The following is a 26,591-nucleotide window of genomic DNA, read 5'->3' on the forward strand; positions in this document are numbered from 1 at the left end:
TGAAAGTGCAGGGGTGTTTTTGATGAAATTAGAAGTGCAGGGATTGAATTGATTTTGGACCTAAACCACAGGGTAGTAACTAGTATTTAGCCCAAATATATACTAACGTGGATTCGGCGCGGGTACGGGGAATCCCCAATATATTCTAACAGGAATTGGGGCGAGAATGAAGCTAAAGTATGACTTCCGTGACAAGATTGATATTTTGATCCCCAGTTCCTACCCTCCCCCATTGCCATCCCTATCGCTCAGACAAGTTCCATGGTTGCATTGGTTATCCTACAACGAAATTCTCTCAATTATAGGTGACTAGAGAATCTTTGACCAATTTTCATTAAATAAAAAAATTAAATTAATTTACTACACATATATAAAATAGCATTGAATTAAATCCAGACGTAAATGAAAAACAGTACTTGTTCTATCATGTCTGATTAAAAGTTAAAACCACCATAGTTAAATTCCTTTTCACCGCCCAAAAAAAAAAGTTGTTTTCAAATCAGTCTCATATATTCAGCAATTATTTCGAGTGCAAGCTCAAAATAGTAGTTAAGATATGCAGATGATAAAGGTAAAGGTAGTAGAAAAGAATACTTTGATTTAGGATTTTCAATTGATGTTCTATTCATCCCACAAAGGGGTATATATACAAGGACAAGAGGAGTAGTCTAACCCTAATAGGAAACAATCATTCCTATAATTACATGATAACCTAAATAAATAAGAATCATAATTACATAAGATTTACAGCTATTCTACACTCCCCCTCAAGTTGGTGCATAGATATCTATCATGCCCAACTTGTCAACTGAGCTGTCGAATATCTTCCTGGACACTCCTTTAGTAAGAACATCAGCTAACTGCTCTTCTGAGTTTACAAATGGAAAACGAATAACCTTTCTGTCAAGATTTTCTTTAATAAAATGACGGTCAACCTCTACATGCTTTGTCCTATCATGCTGAACTGGATTATGTGCAATCTCAATTGCAGCTTTATTATCACAATGCAAATCCATAGGTTGTTTAAGCTTGTAACCTAGATCTTTCAGGACATTACGAATCCATAACATTTCACAGACTCCATGTGCCATACCTCGAAATTCAGCTTCTGCACTTGATCTGGCCACAACTTTCTGTTTCTTGCTACGCCAAGTGACAAGGTTCCCTCCTACAAAAGTGAAGTACCCAGATGTAGAACGCCTATCAGTTTTATCACCAGCCCAATCTGCATCTGTGTATCCCACAACTTCCAATTCATCCTTTTTTTCAAACAGTAATCCTTTACCTGGCGCCATCTTCAAATACCTCAAAATCCGAAAAACTGCATCCATATGTTCTTCACTAGGACAATGCATAAACTGACTGACAACACTCACAGCATAAGCAATATCAGGTCTAGTATGTGAAAGATAAATCAACCTTCCTACAAGACGTTGATACCTTCCTTTATCAGTTGGAACTTGATCAGGATAAATGGCAAGTCTGTGATTCATCTCAATGGGTGTCTCAATTGGACTGCAGTCCAGCATCCCCGTTTCAGCAAGTAAGTCAAGAACATACTTCCTCTGTGACAGTGAAATTCCCTTCTTAGACCTCGCAACTTCAATACCCAGAAAATACTTCAGTTGCCCCAGATCCTTCATTTCAAATTCCTTTGACAGATACTTTTGCAACTCATTCATCTCTTTTGGATCATCCCCTGTAACAATCATGTCATCAACATACACAATAAGAGCTGTAATCATACCATTCTTGCGCTTGATAAACAAGGTATGGTCAGAATTGCTCTGTTTGTATCCAAAAGTTCTCATGGACTTTGAAAATCTCCCAAACCAGGCTCTTGGAGATTGCTTCAGGCCATACAACGATTTCCTCAACTTACACACCTTGCCAACTTCACTTGGGTAATTCTTAACACCAGGGGGCACATCCATGTACACTTCTTCCTCTAAATTCCCATTAAGAAACGCATTCTTCACATCAAACTGGTGCAGGGCCAATCTTTGTTTGCTGCAAGTGAGATTAGAATCCGAACAGTATTGATCTTTGCCACAGGTGCAAAAGTCTCCTCATAATCAATCCCATAACGTTGTGTGTATCCCTTGGCAACCAACCTAGCTTTGTATCTATCAATAGTTCCATCAGCATTAAGCTTCACAGTAAACACCCAACGACATCCTACTGTCTTCTTTCCAACCGGCATAGGTACTAACTCCCATGTTGCATTCTTCTGAAGAGCCTCCAATTCTTCATTCATCGCCCTTGCCCATTTCGGATCCGTCAATGCATCCTGCACATTACTAGGAATAGATACAGTAGACAATTGATCAACAACAAGTGCATGTGACCCGGAAATCCTATGGTTAGACATAAAGTTAGCTATAGGGTATTTAGCTTTGGCTTTGGTATCTGGTTCATATTGTTTCTTAGGAATTCCCTTGGTAACCCTTTGTGATTTCCTAGGTTCAACACTCTCTAACCCAGAATACTCATTAAAGTTTAGGGGTACCTGAGGTGGATCATTCTGAGCGGAATCTTCGGTTGGTGATGTAGAAGGGGAAATATCTTGTGTGTGAGCTTCAGATATGTCTAGATGATTCAAATTATCCAAACAGGTCATCTCAGGAAACGATCGATCGTTAGCTTCGTCTGCTTCTACCTCAGTCTCTGCTTGTTGAAACGATCGATCGTTATCTCCAAACGATCGATCGTTTGTGTCGTCTGCTTCTGTCTCTGGATTGTTTGTCCCGGGCGATCGATCGTTTTTGGCTGTTTCAGAATTTCTTCCTTCAAATCGCTCCTCTAAATTTTCCAAGTCTTCAAAGACATCAAACTCAACAATAGGATTCCCTTCACAACCTCTCTCCCCCTGAAGGGAAGACCGAGAAGCTCCCCATGGGTAATATGGCTCAGATTCACGGAACGAGACATCAAGAGAGAGATGTACTGTGTTAGTGAGCGGATCATAACATCTGTAGCCCTTCTGAAACTCGGCATAACCTACAAACATACATTTCGTTGCACGGGGATCAAGTTTGCTCCGGTGTGGCTTTGGTATATGAACATATGCAGTGCACCCAAACACTCGGGGTTCCAAATTAGGCATAGAGGGGATGGTCAAGAGTGTATGAAGCTTCTGATGAGGATTCTGAAACTCAATTACCCGGGAAGGAGTACGATTGATGAGGTATGCGGCTGACTTCACTGCTTCTCCCCAATAAGACCGAGGTACATTCATGCCAAACAATGAAGCCCGAACAACTTCCATCAACTGCCTGTTCTTCCGTTCTGCCAAACCATTCTGTTGAGGAGTATAAGAGTTGGAGGTTTGATGACGAATCCCCTGTGACCGGCAAAATTCAATCATAGGGCCATTCACAAACTCTCCACCATTGTCAGATTGAAACACTCTAATGGATTGTTGATACTGAGTGGTCACCATTTTGTGAAATTCGGTAAACAACCCAAATACTTCACTCTTATTCTTCAGTAATGACACCCACGTCATGCGAGTACAATCATCAATAAATGTGACATAATATCGAGCTCCAGAAAGAGAAGGAATCTTTGCAGGGCCCCAGACATCAGAGTGAATTTTCATAAAAGGAACAGGACTTTTATTAAGACTTGGTGAATATGAAATACGGTGGCTCTTGGCCAGTTCACAAATGTCACAATGGAAATCCAAATCACTGACAACCGAAAACAAATGAGGTTGCAGCTTCTTAAGATAACTAAAAGATAGATGGCCTAAACGGCGATGCCATAACCATACTGCTTCCTTTTCATTCTCTACCCCATTAATCTGATTAGCTTGCCCCAAAAGATGCTTCTGGTTTTCTCCAGTCTCTGTCAGATCCAGGTAGTATAATTTTCCCCTTCTAACACCATAACCAAGAATCCGCCGAGTCAGAATGTCCTGAAACACACAGAAAGATGGATAGAAGGTCACAATACATGCAAGTGCTAAAATAATCTGACCAACAGATAGGAGATTATAAGCTAGTGAGGGAACAACTAGGACAGATTCAAGAGTTAAGGTATCAGATACAACAATTGAACCTTCTCCGGTGACCGGAGTTGGAGTACCATCAGCAGTAGAGACAATATTTTGAGAGGAACGTCTAAGGTTTTTCACAAGGCTAGGGTCATTGGTCATATGATCAGATGCACCTGTATCAATTATCCATGTATTATTCAAAGTAACCTTACCCTTCATACCTGACTGCGCTACATTAGCGGAGGCATTGTCGAGATGCTCTTCCTCTGTAGTAGCAATAGCCGCCTTGCCCGGATTCTTTCGCGGTTTCCTGGTGAAGTCCCACCAATCAGGGTAGCCAATCACTTCATAGCACCGCTCCTTGGTATGACCTAATTCCCCACAGACAACACATTTTTTGTTTGCATATGGGTTTGGTTTGTCATGAGGACGGCGTGGAGAAGGACCTGAGAAGCCTGGAGGAGGACCTGGTCGGCGTTGAACAGCCATAACAGAAGATTCGGTAGGTACCGAACGCCCCATAGCTTGTTTCTCTGATTGCACCTTGCGAATGTAAGCATAGCTCTGCTCCAAGGAGAATTTAGGCTCCTTGCGTAGGATTTCTCCACGCACCTGATCATACTCTGGGTCAAGTCCACTCAAAAACATGTGAACACGCATCCGGAACATTGCTGAAGTTTCTTGAACGACAGCTGCAACATTATCCTGTTGAGAGGCCACCCTTTGATCAATCTCCTGGAACATTGCCACTAACTCATTGTAGTAGGTTGGAATGGGCCTTCCATTCTGCTTTGCTTCAAAACACTTTTTGTTCAACTCAAAGATTCGGGTTTCATCAGAATCATCATAAAAGGTTTTCTCTACAGCTTCCCAAATATCTTTCGCAGTAGGAAGACGAATATACCGATTCATGAGAGAGGATTCCATGGAGTCAATTAGCCAACTTTTCACCTTTTCATTGTTCGTGGTCCAAGCTTCATACTCTGCAGAATTCATGGCGGGTTCAGCCTTTACTCCGGTCAGATAACCAACCTTCCCTCGTGCTCCAATGCGCATTCGCATAAGAGGAGCCCATATGGTGTAGTTGGATTCATTCAAGACAACGCTTGTGGGGAAAGCAGAGTTGTCTTGTTGGGTGGTGTAGTGGTGATGGATGATCGGTGAGGAGGACACCATTGTCGTCTCGGGATTTGACTGTTCGCCTTCAATTGCAGGTCCGGCCATTGAGAAATTTGGGGTGTTTTTTTTTTTTCAGGTTTGGGTTTTCTAGGGTTTCAAAAAATTCAGGGATGGCTTGATTTTAATGGTGGTGGTACGCAGCGGTTTGTGGTGTGCTTTGGGATTCAGGATTCAGGATTCAAAGGATGCAGGCAAGTTCAAAGGATTGAACCTGCTCTGATACCAAGTAGAAAAGAATACTTTGATTTAGGGTTTTCAATTGATGTTCTATTCATCCCACAACGGGGTATATATACAAGGACAAGAGGAGTAGTCTAACCCTAATAGGAAACAATCATTCCTATAATTACATGATAACCTAAATAAATAAGAATCATAATTACATAAGATTTACAGCTATTCTACAAATGTCGTATTGTTGATAATAACGAAACTTGGTGAAGTCAAAAGTCACTTTATTTGAAAAGGATTTGATTTGGAATAAGGGTACTCTAGACCCACAGCAATTAGGATCCAACTGTCCAGGGTGTGTGTGTTTGGTGGGGTGGTAAGACTTTGGTCTCTTATATGAGAGGTCAAGAGTGTTAAGAGTATAGGTCAAAGTCAAGGTCAACATCAAGTTAGTATAAATAGGGACTTATCCTTTACTGTTAGAGAGTTATCTTTGTAAACAAATTACCACCACAAGTCAATCAATATCAGTTTTCCCTTTCTCTCTCTCGTTCTTCTTCTTCTTCATTCTCAGTAGCTCCTATAGCTTTTATTTCTGAATTTCTTTAGCTTTTATCAACCTTACCATGAATTTCAACATGGTATCAGAGCAATAGACAGGATTCAGTGTTACATCATCCGAGACTGAATGTTTTTCCCTTCCCTTACCTTGATCAGTAGACCTTGAGAACATGTCTGCGCTATTAGTCACATTGTCTGCATTGTTCTGGGAGTATCCATTATTGCCTGAGTATCCACCATTTCCATTCTGAGGAAAGCCTCGAGAAGTAGGGCCACTGTTGTTGTTAGCCAAGAAACCAACTGAGGCAGAGAAATGATTGTATGGTGATGGTACAGGATAATAGCCATTGTTCACAGTATAGGGAGCATTTGGTGTAGGTATTATACCATATCCCGTACCAAAACTAGTACCATTGGAGTATGCAGGTTGGTAGCTTGTATGTGTAGGTGTTGAGAAACCAGTGCTTGTGGTCATATTTGAAGGAGACACAACTCCAAATCGAAGAGTTGCAGCAATAGACGTGGCATTGAAGTGATTCATGGTTGCCACATTAGGCAATTCAGCATATGAATGAGACATACCATTGATACTAGGCAACAAACTAGATGGCACAGGACAACCATTCACATAAGGGTACAAAGTCTGATTCTGAGCAACAGTATTCATTCCAATCTGAAAATTCTGTGGTGATTGATTAACCCAACCATTATGAGCAATCATAGTAGTAAGAGGGGATACCGACAAAGCTTTATGCTTTAATTCAATCTCATACTCAGCAGATAATAACAAAGACCTAACTTCCTCCATTCCAATATCATTTTTGCCTCTGATAATCTGTCTAGTCGGACCATATTCAATATGAAGACCAGCAAGAATCAAACATTTAACATCTTGATCTGATATTGTAACACCAACAGAAGCTAATTGATCTCTAGCACTCTTAAATTTCAGCAAATATTTCTCTATACAGTCGGAACTCTTTTGAATACTTTGCAATGTAGACTTTAATTTCATAATATGCAACTCTGAAGTACTAGCATATCTTTGTTTAAGAGTAAGCCATGTTGAAAAAGACACTTTGTCACTTGAACTTTGTTTGTCTGTGGAGGACAGCTTAATTACAGTAGGTATGGTTGAGCAAAATCAAGTCAAAGTTGATGGGGTAAGGCCAAGTGCACCAGTTGATAGTTCTAGTAAGCCGATGGACATGAAAGTTGGAGTCAAAGTTCAAAACTCTTCTCAGGTAAAAAATGGCCACTTAACTTCTCATTCCGGAGAAGGAACTGCCCTTTGTCCAAGCCCACAGAACAGTTTATTTTCTGCTGCCCCAACTCTCTATTGTGAAGCCAAACAGAGTTTCATCAATACAAAAGTCGGTGAATATACATGTAGCATTGAGAAGTCTGTTGAAACAAGTGAGGTCACTAATTTCTGTGATGTTACTGATGAGAGCAGCTTCAGTTGTTTGAGCAATAACATGTACAGACCCCACAAGGCGAATGGTGGAAGTTGGGAAGCAATTCAAGCTGTCCGAGATCATGATGGGATGTTGGGTTTGAATCATTTCAAATTGTTGAACAGTAAACACAATACTCAAGGAGTTGGGTTGTCACATCTCAAAAACAAGAAAGTTGATTCGTCTGCTACAAAATCAATAAGTTCATCTTCTAGGGAAGGATCAGAGGAGAAAGAAAATGGTGACTTCAATAAGGATGCTGCAGAAAACAAGGCATTTATCCCTCCATATTCAATTCCCTCTAAATGGCAACAAGCTATACTCAAAGAAATTGACACTTTGTTGATACAAGGCACGTGGCAGCTTCCTTGTACTTCTCTTGAAAGACCTCTACTGAACTGTAGGCAGGCTTGTCAACCTATGAAGCTATGGCAATTACCACTCATTCCTCCTGGTTGAAACTACGTACTATCAAAGGACTCTGCTGCAAACTAGTTCTTGGTAATCCAAGTACTAGTTTGAGGGGGGATGTTAAGAGTATAGGTCAAAGTCAAGGTCAACATCAAGTTAGTATAAATAGGGACTTATCCTTTACTGTTAGAGAGTTATCTTTGTAAACAACTTATCACCACAAGTCAATCAATATCAGTTTTCCCTTTCTCTCTCTCGTTCTTCTTCTTCTTCATTCTCAGTAGCTCCTATAGCTTTTCTTTCTGAATTTCTTTAGCTTTTATCAACCTTACCATGAATTTCAACAAAGAGTTCGAGCCCCATCAAGGGTGGGAGTGGAGTGGGGTGGGGTTAAAAATAATTAAAAAAAAAAAAAAAAAAAAGATCCAACTGTCCAACGCTGTCGAAACTTTAATCCAAAAATAGATTGGTGGAGTAAGAAATGTTTGATGTATGCATGTGTGGAAAGAGTCGTACCATATATAATATACGTATAGCTTTACTGCCAATTGATCGAACCATATCATTTTAGAAATCTGGGGAACTAGGACCAGTCCATTTCTCATTAAAGGCATACCGCCATTTACAAAGCTACCACGTCATTGTGAATTTGGAAATTTGTACATTTAAGTATGTCACGTCACTAATTAGGCAATGTAACTGGTTTGGGATATATGAGAATCAGACGTCTATCAATTGCTTAATATGTGAAGAGATGAATTGTGTCGGTCCAACCAGGTATCAATTTATGTGGGTCATTTTACTAATTAGCTCATTCTTACTGGTAGATTTTGACTCATGAAGTTAGATAATTAAGTTTTTTCTCGTTGCTTTAATTGGTATAGAACATGTCCAGGGCCAGCTCTCATGCTGTGCAAGAAGTGCGACAGCATAGGCCACCAAATTGAGAGGGCCGCAATTTTTTTTTTAAGGCTTTATCTCTTTTATCTTTTTTCATTCTCTGATTGCTCTAAAAAAAAATCCCAAATTAGAGGAGGACCCAGTTCTCTTAGACTCTCACTTCAAGTCTGCATTATTCAATTAGAGACTTAGAAGCAAACTGAATCTCACATTCTCTTCAATAATCCCTAGACCCTGGTCACGACTCAGGTGCGATTCATTGATTTGTGGACCACAAATGAATAATTAAATATTTTTTGTAGTATTTGTTCAATTATTATTTAATAGTTCAATTTAATTGTATGGTTCCTAATGGTTTCATTTGTTTTTCAAATTGCAAAGCTGTAGCAATTTTCTGGGAATTGAGGTTCTCTCATTCGTTGATTTGCTTGAATTGTGTGGTCCTTGAATAGCTATTTCCTCTTTGTATGTGTGGTCCTTCACTCCTCTGTGAAGCTGCTAGCTAGTACTGCATTTTTTTTTTTTCTTTTTTTTTTTGGTCAATGCTAGTACTGCATTGAGTGCATTCAGTTAGGCACGCATCTTTGTTTCTCGATTTTCATAATTAAGCTGATAGTGGCATCTGTGGTGGCTCTAATGTATACTTTCTCAGATCAGTAGTGTGAAAGGGTGAATATTCATTGGAAGTCTTTATCTGAACCAAAAACAAAAAAAAAACAAAATTAGAAAGCCTGTTGAAGGATGTCGACACAATGTGTGCCTCTACAAACTAGGGTTTAGAGTTGTAATAGGAATGTGCTCTAGGTATTCAATTGTAATCGGATTCTATTACCTTTTTGGGTACCTTGTAACTCCCTATTTAAAGGGCTCCTATTATCAATGATAAACACAATTCCATTCTCCTACAACACGTTATCAGCACGAGTTCTAACCCTAGCCCAAAAAGAAAAAAAAAACCTAAAAACTCTCTCTCTCACAAATTCTGCCGTAGCTCTCCTTGCCCACAAAACAAAGAAAAAAAAAACCCTAGCTGCCGCACAGCCTCCTGCAGCCTGCAGCCCCCCCTGCCGCAGCCTCCTGCAGCCTAGCCTCTACCGCACGCAACTGCAGCCCCTGCTGCCCAAGTATACTGCAGCCCGCCCTGCACACCAGCACACCTACGCACAAACCTGCAGCCCGCTCACATCAGCCCGCACTGCAAGCCTGCCGAACCTGCACGCCTGCTGCACTGCTGCCGAACCTATTGTCCTGCTGCACAGCCCGCGCACAATCAGCCTTGCCCAGCTCGCCAACCCCTGCGCGTCCGTCCCCTGCTTCCTGCTGCACCAGCAAGCACGGCCCCCCACGCCTGACTAAGCTCACCCACCTGCAGATTAGGAGGAGGAAGAACAGAAGAAAGAAAGAAGAAGAAGAAGCGAAGAAAAAGAAAAAAAGAAAAAAGGAGAAGGGACCCGGCCAGAGAAAAAAAAAAGAGGAAGAAAAAAAAAGAAGGGACCCGGCCCAGAAAAAAAAGAAGAAAAAAAAAGAGGAAAGCCCAAAGAACAGACAGTCCAGAGAAAAAAAAAAACACGCCTGCATCAACACGCGCGTGTTCTCAAGCCCAAAATCATCACGTAAGTTTTTGTGAATTAAAGTTGCTGCTTTCATGTATTTTAAATTCTTTTATTTTCTGTAGAATATTGTAATATATGTTGCCAAATGTTGCCAAATGGTTTTGATATTTAACAAAGCGGAATTGTGGGGATTCGCGCTTAACGAACTAAGAGCGTTCGTATGAACTAAGAGTGTTCATAATGCATTGGACTAAGAGCGTCCATAAGCATCAACTTGTGACCATATTATAAACATCATTGTTTGGTCTAATCCAAAAGAGATTCTTGGAAATTGATTTCTTGGTAGCATAGCTCGGAAATCTTATTATTTTTAGTTTTCGTGGAAGTTTAGCTCCGAAACTAATAAATCTTCTCTTCTTATTTTCAGGATGTCGAATGAACCTAGACTCGATTTTCCCATGCTTGACTCAACAGGCTCGGAGTACCATAGCTGGGTAACCGATGTTGAGAACCATCTCACTTCAAAGGGAATATTGCCCATAATCCAGGCACCTAACCCGGATCTTGTGTTCATCCCAACACAAGCAAAACATGCTCAAGCAGTTATCTTGATGCGACGTCATATGGACAAAGCACTCAGATTGGAGTATATGTCGATCAAGAATGCAAGAGAGCTATGGGTAGCGCTAGAAGAGCGCTTTGGCAATGTCCAAGATTCCCTCCTCCCTGACTTGAAGGTTCAATGGAACAATCTGCGCTTTGCTGATTTCAAGTCTGTTGCTGAATATAATTCAGAGGCTCTTCGCATACAATCCATGTTGAGATTTTGTGGCAAACCTATCACAGAGCAAGAGCTAATTGAGAAGACTCTCTCCACCTTCCCCGTTTCAGCCATTGTGATATCAAAGCAATATCGTACTGAAGTCAATGCTGGACGGATCACGAGGTTTCATCAGCTTATCAATATCATATCTGTAGCTGAGAAACATGATAACATACTCGTGAGGAATTATAATTCAAGGCCCATTGGAACTAAGAGCGTTCATGAGGCGAATTATAATGCACCCAAAAGAGGGCGCAAGGAGCGGAACCCTAGGAATAAGGGATATGAGGGACGTATGAGTCCATATAACCGCCCTAATCAGGAAGGAAACCGCAAGTTTGGAGCGGATACACGTGGTGGCAATGCCACACGTGGGAGAGGGGGTCGTGGCAACCCTAGCCGTGGTGGTGGAGCCATGGCTCGTGGTGGTGGCGCCATGGGTCGTGGTGGTGGCGCCAATCCTCCTAGGGAACGACCACAACGTGCACAACGTGCACCTCAATTAAGGGGAGGCAACCACAATGACATGTGTCATCGATGTGGGTCAAGTGAGCATTGGTTCAAGCAATGCAAGGCAAGCGAGCAACTAGCTTCAAGATACAGGGCATATAGGGACCTGAGGGAGCAAGAAGTGTACCTTGCAGAAGAAGGAGAAGAAGATGGTGGAGATGTCAACCTCACCATAGAGGACTTCAAAGCTGAAGATGAAGTGCACAAGGATGCTGCAGACTTTGATTAGAATAGTCCTTTTTATTTTCCAAGAATTTTTGTAATGGCATAAGCCTTAGTCAATAAATGACAATTGTATCAACTCTTTCTTATGTGGCGCACCCAATAAAATATGATGTCTAGGAAAGTCATTGAGATAATTGGTACTTAAGCGAGCCTCGCTCCACCAACATCTCTCTACTTTCCTGGTCATATTTGATTGGAGTTACCAAACGGATAGAGTGACTACAATGTGTCTCAGTTTGATTTTCTTTATTTTGGATTAGACTTTTTGGAACCTTTGATGTAATCATTGGCTATTTTTATTAATAAAGTATCGTATTCAATGTCATGGACATGTTCTTAATTTCGAACTTTATTATTTTTCAGTATGTTTCCTGGAGAGTTGGAATGCCTTGTTGATAGTGGCACCACACATACTATATTGCGACATAGGCAACTATTTCTATGGATGACGCCTAGTCGATCTTCTGTGACTACGATGGCTGGACCATCACAATTGATTCATGGTCGAGGACCAGCTCAATTTATGTTGCCAAATGGCACAAGTATTAATGTCACCGAAGCTCTATATGCTCCTAGGGCTGGAAGAACCCTATTGAGTTTTAAAGATATAAGAGCCAATGGTTTTCATGTGGAAACACATTGTGAGAATGGACAAGAGTTCCTTTGCATCACCTCTAATGACTACGGACATAAACGAGTATTAGAGAGACTTATGTGTCGCTCTAGTGGGTTGTATGCAACCACTATTCGAGTCGTTGAATCTAACCATGTCATGAGAGATGACTTATGGGATTCTGACACATATAGGCTTTGGCACGATCGCCTGGGACACCCAGGTCGTGATATGATGATCCGTATACTAAAGACTTCACACGGACATCCATTTTTCAAAACGAAAAGAAGTCAAAACCATAATTTGGTCCAAGGTAGAGCCAAAACCGCCTACCCCCTGCGGCCCAACAGTGGCATTGACACCACTAATGCCTCCTTGGTTCCTTTTTCGACTTCTAAAGTCAATTGTGACTTCGTGGTACAACCAAATTCTTCCTTGGTTGCTTCCAAAGCCCATCATTCGTTTTGCAAAGCCTGCTCATTAGCAAAGTTAGTATCTAAACCATCCTATGCAAAGGACACCAAAGAAAATATACCATTCTTACAAAGAATCCAAGGTGATATTTGTGGACCTATCCAACCAACTTGCGGACCATTTAGATATTTTATGGTGTTGGTTGATGCATCGACACGCTGATCACATGTCATGCTTTTGTCCACACGAAATGCTGCATTTGCTAAACTCCTAGCACAAATCATTAAGTTAAGGGCTCACCACCCTGATCATCCCATTAAGTCAATTCGTCTTGACAATGCTGGAGAGTTTACATCAAAAACTTTTGATGACTATTGCATGTCCATTGGGATTGAGGTTGAACACCCTGTTCCTCACATTCACACCCAAAATGGTCTAGCAGAAGCTGCCATTAAAAGACTTCAAATGGTTGCTAGAGCATTGGTTATGCGCACCAATCTCCCTGTTTCTGCTTGGGGATATGCAATATTGCATGCAGCTGTGCTTATTCGTCTGAGGCCTACTGCCACTCAACCATTTTCTGCGTCCCAGTTGGTTACTGGATATGAGCCTAACGTCTCACACTTACGCATATTTGGGTGTGCAGTTTATGTGCCAATTGCGCCGCCACAGCGCACCAAAATGGGTCCTCAAAGACGATTAGGCATTTATGTTGGATATGACTCTCCAACTATTATCCGCTACTTAGAACCCTTGACAGGCGATCTATTTACCGCTAGATTTGCGGATTGTCACTTTGATGAGACAGTCTTCCCGTCGTTAGGGGGAGATAAGAACAATAATGTTCAACAGGAACGACAGGAATTGTCGTGGTCTGTCCCCACTTTGTCTCATCTTGATCCCCGAACCGCACAGTCCGAAATTGAAGTGCGGAGAATTCTCGATCTTCAGAACGTAGCAGACTCTATGCCTGACGCGTTTTCTGATATCGCTAAAGTGACAAGATCACATATACCTGCTGCAAACGTGCCTGCAAGGATTGATGTCCCTAAAAATCATGGACATGGCGCCACCCCTAGGGGTATTGGGCATGGCGCCGCCACCACTAATAGTGATGGTAATGTGGCTCAGGCCGGGCTCCCAGCAAGGAAACGTGGGAGGCCCAAAGGTTCGATGGACTCTCGCCCAAGAAAGAAAGCGAGTTTGGCACAAAAAGATCCATTAATCATCGACATAAATAACCCGTCTCATGAAGATATCCCGGATTATGGTTATGTCCAAGAGACATCATTGGGGGACGCTCCAATGTTAGAACCAACTCCAGGGAATAGAGAGATCTCCATGAATTACACTAGTGTACATGAGACGTTGAATCGAGATTCTATTGTCCTTGATGATGTATTTGCATACTCTATCGCTCAAGGAATTATAGAACACGATGATATCGAACCTCGCTCCGTTGAAGAATGTCAACGAAGAGCAGATTTGCCTAAATGGAAAGATGCGATCCAGGTTGAATTGGATTCACTAACAAAGAGACAGGTATTTGGGCCTATAACGCTGACACCCCCAAATATAAAGCCTGTTGGCCATAAATGGGTCTTTGTTAGAAAGCGTAATGAGAAAAATGAGGTTGTTAGATACAAAGCCCGCCTTGTGGCGCAAGGTTTCTCACAACGCCCTGGAATCGACTACGAGGAGACATATTCTCCCGTAATGGACGTTATAACGTTCCGCTACCTTGTCAGTTTGGTAGTTTCCGAAAAACTTGACATGCAGCTTATGGATGTGGTTACTGCATATCTCTATGGGGATCTAGATTCAGAGATATATATGAAGATTCCAGATGGACTTCAATTACCCAAATCAAGTGGCTCTAAACCACGGAGCGCGTTCTCAATAAGATTGAGACGCTCACTATATGGATTGAAACAATCCGGACGGATGTGGTATAACCGTCTAAGTGACTACTTGATTGGGAAGGGATATGTCAACAATGAAATATGCCCATGCGTGTTTATAAAAAGAACAAGTTCCGGATTTGCAATTGTAGCAGTTTATGTCGACGACATGAACCTAATTGGAACTCTAGATGAGTTAAAGGAAACTGCTCAATACTTGAAATCCGAATTTGAGATGAAAGATCTTGGGAAAACACGGTTTTGTCTCGGACTAGAGCTCGAGCACCGTAGTGATGGGATTATGATCCATCAGTCAGCATATACTCAAAAATTACTAAGGCGCTTTAATGAGGATAAAGCAAAGCCTGTGAGTACTCCCATGATCGGCCGTAGTCTTGAGCCCGGAAAAGATCCATTTCGTCCAAGGGATGAGGACGAAGACTTATTAGAGGCTGAAGTGCCCTATCTAAGTGCAATAGGCGCATTATTGTACTTAGCTCAATGCACAAGACCGGATATCTCATTCGCAGTGAACTTGTTAGCTCGACACAGTTCTGCGCCAACACGTCGCCATTGGATTGGTGTAAAGACAATCTTTCGATACTTAAGAGGTACGATTGATATGGGCTTGTTTTATCCCTACAGAGATAGAAGAAATAATGGAAGTGTGGGACCGGACTCCACAAGGCAAAACGCCACCTTCCGTACTCCTCCTCCCCTCCATCAAAATGACAACGATGTCTTGATGGGTTTTGCTGATGCAGGGTATCTCTCTGACCCACACAAAGGTCGCTCCCAAACGGGTTATGTCTTTACCATGGGAAGCACTGCGATATCTTGGAGGTCTACAAAACAGACCCTTGTTGCTACTTCCTCAAATCATGCAGAGATCATTGCTCTACATGAAGCTGTGCGAGAATGCATATGGCTAAGGTCTATAGTTAGACATATTCGAGGAACTTGTGGTTTGAAGTCTACCACAGATGAACCTACATGCATTTATGAGGATAATGCAGCTTGTATTGAACAAATGAAATTAGGTTTCATCAAGGGCGACAACACCAAGCATATATCGCCTAAGTTCTTTTACAATCAGCAACAACAGGCACTTCTAAATATTGAAGTGAACCAAATCCGATCTGAGGATAATGTAGCGGACTTATTTACTAAGTCGTTACCAAAATCCACCTTCGAGAAACATGTGAAGAGCATCGGATTAAGGAAGTTATCCGAACTCCCATGATTGTAGCAATCAGGGGGAGATATTGACATCAGGGGGAGGCATGATGTCTACATGTTCGGTCTCGAAGAGTGAAGGACGTGTTGTGCTCTTTTTGTCCTTCGACCAGGGTTATTTTTGTCCCACAGGGTTTTTGTTACCTGGCAAGGTTTTTAACGAGGCAACAATCAAAGCGTCATCACCAAGTTTGAGCGGCACAAGGGGGAGTGTTGAAGGATGTCGACACAATGTGTGCCTCTACAAACTAGGGTTTAGAGTTGTAATAGGAATGTGCTCTAGGTATTCAATTGTAATCGGATTCTATTACCTTTTTGGGTACCTTGTAACTCCCTATTTAAAGGGCTCCTATTATCAATGATAAACACAATTCCATTCTCCTACAACAAAGCCTTTATTTTCGTCCACTCGATCATGATAATATTTCCATCGCAAAATGAATTTTGTTAGAAACAAGTTAAATTTACGTCAGGAAGAAAGGGAACCAAGCAGCACATGGTTAATTTGGCTAGACGTGCTCTCACAATAGTAACTTCTTTGTACTGCAAGGAGGTTTTTATTTATTTTTTTATCTGATACTGCAAGGAGGTTTGGTCATCCTTGAATTCATGATTTACTTGTTGAATTTCCCTGTAATTGAAGTTGTAGGGTAGTCCCTTTTGGAACTGCTATTACCTGAATTCAGTTAGGCCTTCAGTTTATGAATAAAGCTATTTGAATATATATATATATATATATATATATATATATATATATATATATATATATATATATATATATATAAAATAAAATTAAAAATAAATAAAATTTATGAGACTATCACACAGAAAAATAAAGAGAAGAAATTCAAAGTACCCATGAAATGGGATTTTTCCTTTCAAAAAAAGAAAGAAAGAAGAGATTTTATTATAACTATAGCCTCACGGGCTAATTGGTTTTGAAGTCTGCTATTGGTAAATAATAGTGTCATTTTGTAGTTATTGGTGTTTAACTGATTAACTCTTCTAACTAAGGGTTAAATATCCATTAATTAATAATTACAGAGAAAGGAAAATCAATATTATTCATAATTAAGCGGGTAGACAGTGGCTGAGAAGATCGATTGACAAACGGAAAAAACACGTACAGTAATATAAAGCTAGTCTCCCACAACATCGTCTTCAACTCCAAAGCAAACAAATACTTAGATGCAAGAATAACATCATACTAAATTAATTAATTCATCCATATAATGAAACAAGACTTGATTAATCAAGCAGCTTCTTTAGTGGAGATATGAGCAGCTCCATTAGTAGTAGAGATGGCAGCTTCTTTGGTAGAGGCCAGAGCTTCCTGGCTCTGCCTGAACAGCTTGTGCTGGATATGCTCGGAGAAAGTCCGCTGTGGGAAGATCGCCGGTTCCTTCTCGGAGACAGTCTCCGGCAGCGGCTTGAGGATGATCTTCTCCTTGGGTGGCTCACAGAAAACCGCCCACGAGATCCTCACCTTCTCCTTGTTGACGAGCCCCCTGTGAAGAATGCTCTTGTACTTGCCGTTGCTCAGAATCTCCAAGGTGTCGCCGATGTGCATGACGATGGAGTTGGGCACGCATTTCGCTGTCACCCATTTGCCGCCGTAGAAGAGCTGCAGGCCGGGAACCATGTTGTGGAGGATGAAGGTGAGTGCACTTATGTCGGTGTGGGCTTCCACGCCGAGGGCAAGTTCCGGCTGAGGGCATTTTGGGTAGTAGTTGATTTTCATTTGCAGGACGAGTTCTTCGAGTCCACCGACCTCCTTCTCCAGCCTCCCTTCTTCTAATCCCAAGCCAAGTGAGAGTACGGTCAGTATCTTGGTTGCTAGCCCCCTCAGTTCCTTGGCGTACTCGCTTGTTGCCACACTACACATATATGAATATGATGCCAATTAACAAAAAGTATAAATAAGAGTGCGTGATCTATGTGAGCCTAAAGCTGTGGATTCATAACACAAAAGAAAATAAAGTCGTTTTTGATGTGTTGTGAGTGAAAACATAATTGTCATTTCTGTAACACTGAAGTGACTGTGTATCAGTCTCGTAATATTTTTGGTAGTAGTGGATCAAAGTGTCATAGTTTAGTAACGCTTACAAAATCAAAGTATTTGCATAACTAATGAGTAAAAAGAATGGTCGGTTTGTAACACTTACATATAATCGGAAGGTGTTTGAGGCCAAATGGACAAGTCGCGCTTGTCCTCGGGATATACACAGTGGAAAAAATAGTCCTCCCACTCAAGTTGCCCGGAAGCATTGTTTGCAAGCTTGCTTCCGTAGCCTTGAATTTTGCCCGAGGCCTGGTCATTGGCATACTTCTCCTTCTGCTCAATGGGAAGATCAAAGAAGGCTTGTCCGGCCTTCTTGACCCGTTCCATGAGCTCGTCGGAGATGCCATGGTTGACAAGGTGCATGACACCCCAGTCGATGGCTGCTTTCTTCAACTCCTCCCTGCATTTCTCCCTCACCTTGATGTCCTCGGAGTCTATTTCCTTCAAATCAATGGTAGGTACTTGAGGCCCTTCGGTGCTCTTCTCATCCTCGAAGATGTCACCGATGTTAATGAGCTCCTCTTTGGGTCTCACGTACTCCTTTGGGATCGTCGAGATCCCGCTGCTGGACAAACTCTCAACTCTTGAACCAATGGATGCAGCAGTCACCATTTTTGCTTATAGCTAGCTCTCTCTTTCTCTGTGCACTTCTTTATAGCTATAAGCAATTTTTCGACCTAGGGCTAGCTTGTTGTTATGCTTTAATGAACATTGATGGAAGCTTTAGACCTAGCAAGGGTTTATATAGAAGCAGTGTAACCAATGTAGTAGTTGGCTGCATAACAATCGAACGGGACCTTATGGAGAAGTCGGGCATCGGTTTATTACTTTTGCTAATTAAGCCCATAGTCTTCCTACTTAGACCGTTAATTAGAAACTGAATAATACTAATTCTGGGGGTTAATTTGTTTGGTTGTGCATGTGCCTAATGCCTCACCCACCAGACTTCTCATACAAGCAGTGTTTGACTGGAAAGTTCAACGCGTGCATGGGGGATGATCGAGAACCCTAACAATCTTGGCTCTTGGCTCTAGTCGTCGATATTCTTTCCCTTTCCGGCTATGGTGGTCCCGTGTTTTCTCTTCACTATTAGTATTGCAGTTTACTTGTCTGTGCGTGTATTACTCGTTAATTTAATTAACATTACTAGTAATTACACACTATAGATAGTTATTTTCTGTAGTATTACGTAGGGAGCTTATGGAGGTTCCATTGGTATTAAGTTATTAACACAGAGAGCTAGTGTGCATGATATTTGGCTCGTACAATTGATTTGCATTTTTATATTCGACAATTTTTATATTTTCTTCTTAGATTTTTCGTGGTTGAACTTTGAGGTAGTGCAGTGCTTGTGTACGTTATTAATAATCTTGGTTTAGAGATAGGATCATCGGAATTGAGCCACGTGCAAGGTGCAACTTGTTCCAATTTAGGGATCGGATTCGGACTTGTATATCCTTTTGTCATTCGAATATACGTACAAAGCTTGAAACTAGTTTAGTACATTACATTCGCAAACAATTATTAATTGGACAATTCTTATTAGCATATTCACCTCTAGTGTCGACTAACATACTTTTACTTAATAAATTTATCATCTAACGGTTCATATCTTAAATTACCCTTTAAAGATCATCTCTGTAATAAATCAATCGAATCAAAAATAGATTAATTATCTAATTGAATCAAACAAATGGATGGTTCTAACAACACTTACTACTATTATGATGAACCGACCGTTCGTCCATGTATTTCATATAAATGAATAACTTAAAGGTCTTCAATTTGATTGATTTTTTACAGAGCTAATATTTGTATGATGTTATGCAAAATGAATGGTTGGATTAGAAAATTATAAAGTTAAAATGCATCCATCGCAATAGAGGGTGAATATACTCATTCACTTCAGGGGTGAACCTAAGAATTGTCAATTATTCTTTTATATCTGATACATCATATCACCGTTTTAATATTTCTTCATGTATTTTCAGTTTTTATTATATCATAGTTGAGCACTAAATTTAAATTCAACTTTTGCAATTCTATACTTCTAAAAAATTCTCCATTCGAGACATTACATATCGCTACACTTATCAAATATTAATTATATAACTAGACTATGTGATTTTGTGCATTCGACATAAGATAGTTCTCAATGCAAATGTATATTGTGAAACATCCCTCATCACTGTTATATATGAGGTGCTTATTTGTTCACATATGCATCCAGACTTTCTCCATCTCTTGATGATGACTCGAACTTATAACCAACTTTGAGAAAAAATTAACTCTGCAAAATACATGCTCTAAAATAAGACTACGTACGTACCACCATGGGTTGTATTTTTTTTTTTTTTTTTTTTTTGGAATAAGAATTTTCTGTATTAGTCTTGTTATAAACAATATTGTTGGGGATTTAATGTCTTCATGATATTAATAAAAGTTCTTCCAATCCTAATTATTAGCAGTTGGCTACCGGGCTTGAATGATCTGGACCAAGTGCGACCACGTATACATATATACATATCCCCCTTCAAAGTTCGTCCACCAAATTATAAGTTCGAGCACGTTTTACCTACCCGTAAACAAGTTCACCGATCTTTTCAACCAGAGCAGCTTTCTCTAGTCTCTGGAATTTTCTCTCTTTCCATTTCCTTCTCCGGAAGTCATGCTTTGCCTTCACTTTTCGATATCTGGGAGGATCTAAAGCTTCGACAGGGAAATAATTATTAGGTTGGCCCGACTCGCATTACCTTTAAGCTTTAGGGTTTTCTAGAGTAAGATGGAAAAAGAAATAAAATTAACAATTAAGAGCCATGTGGAGCCATGTGGGGCTGGCTTGTAAATGCATGCATGATTTGGTGGTGTGTTGGTCTCTAGCTAACTCTATAATTAAGGTCATCGATCTTGTCCTAATTTGATTTCGTTTCTTTCATCTTTGTCGACTTCTCTTACTATGGGTTGGGTTGAGATGCCTCTTAAAATGCAAGGAAGGCTTTGAAGATGAGTTGAGTTTGGTTTGGTACGTGCCTCGTGTCTTGCTCACCATATCCCTTTGACAACACTAAGAAATAAGGATGGTGTTTTCATCTATTTTCTCTAACTAAACTTAGATTTGTAGATGCATTCCTACGTTATGTTCTGGCCTTTGTTAGTTATATTTCTCACAATCTTATAAATAATTTGTCTCACACACACATATATATATATCTCCTATCAATTCAGTCCCTGCCTAGAATGGTGCTATAAGCAGCGGCATTGGTGGGGTCTTAGAGCAAACTACTCAGAGAAAGTTAACGCTTACAATAAGAGAGTACAAAATTCCTAAAACCCCATGAGAACGGGGCATAGTAATTGTAAAAAGAAATACATATATAGCTAGCAATGATTGAGAAAAATATATGAATCCAAAACAATAAAGTGACTTATCCAATATAGCAAATGCATTAATAATAAAATTAGCGTCTTGGTACGTGTCTGAGAGCTAGCAGCCGCACTGGTCTTTATTTAAAAAAAAAAAAAATTAGCGTCTTTCAAATGTGATTGAATGGTATATTTTTAGACGATATACTGAGAATAAAGAAGTAATGTTAGGTGAACAACCGTTTTGGTTCCTCTTACATTTCACCTTATGTGGCAACTGATGTGGCAGAAAGTCCAATCTATCACAAAAATTCATTGAATAACGTAATGTGCCACATTAGCTGCCACATAAGGTAAGATGCACGTGGTACCCAAAAAGGTGCATAAGAGGAACATTATTCATATCTTTAACAATAGTATGAGTCACCCAGAGTTAGCATGTTGGCTTTGAATAGAATCCCAAAATTTCGTTCTATAAACCCTACAATCTTTTAGCAATCAAAATATTTTTCTACACCAAAATAATTTTATTTCACTTGATGATAATGATGTGCATCTGCATGATTAATTAATGATATTCAGAAAAAATAACATATGTCGGATCTTTGATAAGAAAACATGCAGCACACATATGTCGGATCTTTGATAAGAAAACATTCGATCAGCACCTAGCTACCTCATTTCTATTATGTCTTATGTTGTTTCATCGCTTTCACGTAATACGTGATTAGTACATTAATAAAAAAATTATACTATATTGATTGAACTGAACAAAGGTAAAACAATACTGGGGCATCAAACATTTCTATCGTTGAAGACTAACTTGCCCTGAGCTACTTGATTACCTAATTAGTCGTTGCATTTATGAATACATGTATGAACAATTAATTGTGAATTTATTTAATTGTTCATAGAAATTTCAAAGAGAGGGGTGGCTAGGTGCAACTCAATCTAATTTGTAAGGTGTGAATTTAAAAAAAAGAATTCAATGGAGAAAGGTCTCCTGGGAAAATCTGTGGACTACTACTATCAGAACTGAATGGGTAATCGCTTTCTGCTTAAAGAAATGCATGGTTAATTGTCTCTGTCTTTAGATGCATTCATATTTAATCTTAGTTTACTTTTGGTAAAGAGATTTAGTTTGTTAATCTTTTTAAAAGGGAATGATCTTGACGTAGACTTGGTGCTTATACAGGGGCCAAACACTTGGAAATCGTCTTTGGCTTTATCTTCACAAATTACAAATTATGTATATACTTACACATAGAAGTACCTTGAAACTTATAAAATAAATGGTTGAGAACCAATTGCTTGGGCCTGTATTTTGTCTTCAATTGCTGGACCCGTCTACATCTTCAAATATATTTTACAAGATTATTTTAGGTTTAATAAATTCAACGCTTTGTTGTTGGAGTTTTCCTTATGGATCATTTTAATTACTTTCTCTTCCTTGACCAAATACGTTGAAGTTTATTTTAATTTTATTTTTAAATAAAGATTCATTGCATTAGATGACTAGCTAAAAAGTCAGAGTCTACATACTCTTAAAGACAGAAAAATAGCGAGGTAATAACCAAGCTCCTATCTAAGTACTGCAAACTCATTATAAGTCAATTTAAGCCTGTTTTTTAAGCGAACTTATAAACAAAGAACAACTTCGTGTCTTTTGAGGCAAAATCATTTTCTATCCAATCATCCGCCAATCACGCAATTGTGGTACGAAATAGAAAACTACTTCCCAACAAACAAATAGGAGCCAATTCTTCATTCATAAGCCGCTTGAAATACACCAGTCCAACTCGAGATAATTACCAATTCCTCCGGAATCATGATCTGAATTAAACTGGCCTTTAAAGACCATAAAAAAAGGCCTAATCTGCCCAAGTAGGTCAAAATTCTCGAGCCAGGCTAGCGCAAGGCACTAGGTGATGGATGAGGGTGTCAAGGTACCCTCCAAACTGGCCCAATTATGCAAAGAATCAAGCCTTCTCAATTGAGCCCATGGGTTAATGAGTCCACATGACCAAGCTCATATCCAAAGGCCCAAATCCAAGCAAACCAGCTGGCAAGAGCCCTTCATCGCCCCTGATGCCAACCTTTCACCACCGCCCTCAACTATGGCAGCCTGCCTCATTGAGCAAACATGAGAGCTTCACTCAAGCCGTTGTAGTCCGGAATCAATTCGACCTAGAAGCCCATATCAAAGTAAGAAATATGATCGAAGCCTTTTAGCCCCGAATCCACCAACACGACCACCGCCAATCATTGTCCCACTTCACACACCTTGTTAACCAAGAGCCGCCGCCGACACCACCAAGATGGAAACGACCAACCTTGCCACAACCACACAGGGATTTCCTCTACAAACCGAGAACCAGTATTGTCTCACCAAGTCGTGGCCGGTGCTGGACGCGATCGGATCTGACGGCCCCCGCTTTGCACGTCACCCTAGGCTTAGGGTTTCGACTTTAGCTTCTATCGATAAAAAAAAAAAAAACAAATTGTTCCCAATATTATGTAGGTAGTCTTCTATGTTGAAGTTTATTTTATGAAAATAAAACTTCTTTTCCTATAATTGCTTAGAAAATCAATTTTAGACTTAAAATAAGACATTTACAGTAGAGAGGGTAAGAGACTTATTTGAAATGGGTAAGAGACTCATCATTTGAAATGCCTTAGGAGCAGTTTGGGAGTGGGAGTCTCTTTCCCTTTATGCTGCAAATGCCTTAGCTTTTGATCACTTAGGTCATGGTTGTGTGAGGTTCTTTTTTAGTGTTGTTTGTACTTTTCTTCCATTATAAAAAAAATACAAAATAAAATTGTGAAATTCAAGTTCAGAACTTTAGCAACAAGTTAGTTTTTGAAAAAAAAATGTGTTTTATAGTACGTTGAATTATTGAGCGGCTACATTTGAAGTTACCAAGTTATAAACAATAACAGGGAGACACTAACGAGGAGTCGTAAACTCGTAATTATTAATAAATGATGATGCATGACATCAACCGACAATTACTACTATGCAAATAACTTATCCAATTAACCGTAAAAGTATCAAATTAGCCGTCCGAATTCGATATGTACTTTTACTAAATTGTTAAGGGTTGTCAACCAACCAACTAGCAACCACGTCTGACATTTTGGATCAACAAATACACAATGGAAAAAGCAAACCCACACATGATAGTATGAAATCGAACTTCCTGTCCTAGGATATGATATATCATAGTATGATAGTTATTTGTTTTTTTTTTTTTTTTTTATGACAAGATGCAATATTAGTTCTAGGCCTCGTCAACGGGCCGGGCCGGGCCTAATTACATTTTTAAATAGTCACGGGCCGGGCTTCATTGTAAATCAACGGATCCAAGCCCGTCCATATAAGGCGGGCCTTACGGGCTTTTACGGGCCGGGCCGGGTAGCCCACCTTTTTACGGGCCGGGCTGGGCTTTTCTATAATGCGAGTCTCAGATTTTCAGAACCACTATCATCAGAGACAAACCATTTTATTGTGCAATATTTAACCTCGTCCACAACAACTAATTTTACTCAACCTCATTCAACTAATCTTGCTTCTAGATCATCTCAGGTCATATTAAGGATGCTATTTTTTTCCTTTTAAAGTTTTAAGGGGTTTGGAACCTAGCCGAACTAGGAGGCTCATCCCCACGCCCGTTTTAATGTACTGAAATAAAAAGACAGAATACAAAGTGTCCCAATTTACAAATTACAACTTAGAACGAAAGCAAATTATTAATACAATTTCTATGAGTTTATCTAATTAAGCATATTGTCTTCCATTCAGTGATTCAGACTTGGTATCATTGAGGCTCACACTTAGAATCTGCTTGCAGCCCTGCAAAAAATTCTTGAAATGAGCCACTTATTTGTAATGCACGGACTACACAGAATACCCAAAACTCCAGCTTTATTTCTACTTGGGCATAAAGTTGAACATGCTTATTACAAATATCTAATCTGCAAGTTTTAGTAAAAGCAAGCTACTCACAGTTTCAAATGAACCAATTCAAGCTTTAAAACTAGGGGCTGTGACCAGTTACCCATTTTTAACCTAATATTTGCCCAATCACTCCATCTCTAACTGTTTGTGCCCACTTACCCAATTCTACTGTGTCATGACTCATCTAGGCTCCGGATGAAATTGTTATTACGGTAGTGCCACTACACTAAAACCGCACGACTCGTCAGTTACCCATCTCTATCAAGCGTCAATCAGGGTCAAATCTCTTCCTCCCTCCGTAACCGATTCGTTTTCTCTCTCTGCCTCACTCCCTCTTTCACTATCTCACCCTCTCTCTCTCTCTCTCACCTGGATCCTGGCTGTTCTACGGCGACGACGCTTCAAGGTCCGGCAATTTTTTTCCCTTCTTCGGCTTCGAAGATATCGAAACAGGTAAGAACTCAATTTCCGACTCCGTTTTCCAGTTTTTTCATGTTTTCTGAAGAACCTATTACAAAATCTTACGTTTAAAGTAATTTGAAGTTTCATTTTGGTTACATTTCTGTGAAATTTCTCGAACGACTTTGCAAGTTCTAGAATCGGTGAAAATATAGGGTGTCTGGTATCCTCACTGAGAAAATCTGATACGAATGTTGCTTGTCGATTCATTTAGAGAAAATGAGGTGTTATTGAACGCCTATTCTGGGGTCATAACCACTAAAGTCGTAACATTAGTGCCCCCCAGTAGACTTTGTATTGGGGGCCAACGATGACTGCTTTATTTATTGAAGGACTGAAACTGATATTCCACAGTAAATGTAGTGTTAAACTGCAGTAGTCGATAAATGAAACAAATTGTGTGGTTTGTGTCAGTCTACTGGGGGGCAGTAGAGATATTATTGACCATCATAATGTTGGTTTTTAGACATTAACTGTTGCTTTGAGTGTGAATAAATTCTATAAACAGCGAAATATAGGAACCGGTGTAATGTTTGATGGAAAGTGTGAGGTTTGTGTCAGTCTAGTGGGGGGCAGTAGACAGATATTGGGGTGCAGTATGTGAATCCTTGAATCTGGAGCAATTTCTGATGGTTTAGTGGGGGGCAGTAGACTCATTACTTCCCCCCAATTCTGTCTTCCTCAGAAGACAGTCATCATCTCTTGTTGATTCTAAAACAAATATTGTGTTTCTTTGTGATGATGTGCAATACACTGTGAATACTTGAATCTGTTGCAATTTCTGATGGTTTAGTG

General features: G+C 40.1%; 1 protein-coding gene and 1 long non-coding RNA gene across 2 annotated transcripts; both read right to left on the reverse strand.

Moving 5' to 3' along the window:
- Positions 1-1,031: 1,031 nt before the first annotated feature.
- LOC133741881 (uncharacterized) lies at positions 1,032-1,656 on the reverse strand. The gene is made up of 3 exons (XR_009862205.1): positions 1,441-1,656; positions 1,286-1,358; positions 1,032-1,168 (listed from the first exon to the last, which is right to left on the reverse strand). It is a non-coding gene; the product is annotated as an uncharacterized LOC133741881 (long non-coding RNA).
- Positions 1,657-16,992: 15,336 nt separating this feature from the next.
- LOC133745281 (leucoanthocyanidin dioxygenase) lies at positions 16,993-18,804 on the reverse strand. Its single transcript, XM_062173338.1, has 2 exons — positions 18,120-18,804; positions 16,993-17,831 (listed from the first exon to the last, which is right to left on the reverse strand). Exons 1-2 carry the CDS (start codon positions 18,626-18,628, stop codon positions 17,207-17,209), a joined length of 1,134 nt encoding a protein of 377 aa, XP_062029322.1. The 5' UTR covers positions 18,629-18,804; the 3' UTR covers positions 16,993-17,206.
- Between the last annotated feature and the right edge of the window lie 7,787 nt (positions 18,805-26,591).

This window comes from Rosa rugosa, chromosome 4 (assembly GCF_958449725.1).
Source record: "Rosa rugosa chromosome 4, drRosRugo1.1, whole genome shotgun sequence".
NCBI lineage: Eukaryota > Viridiplantae > Streptophyta > Magnoliopsida > Rosales > Rosaceae > Rosa > Rosa rugosa.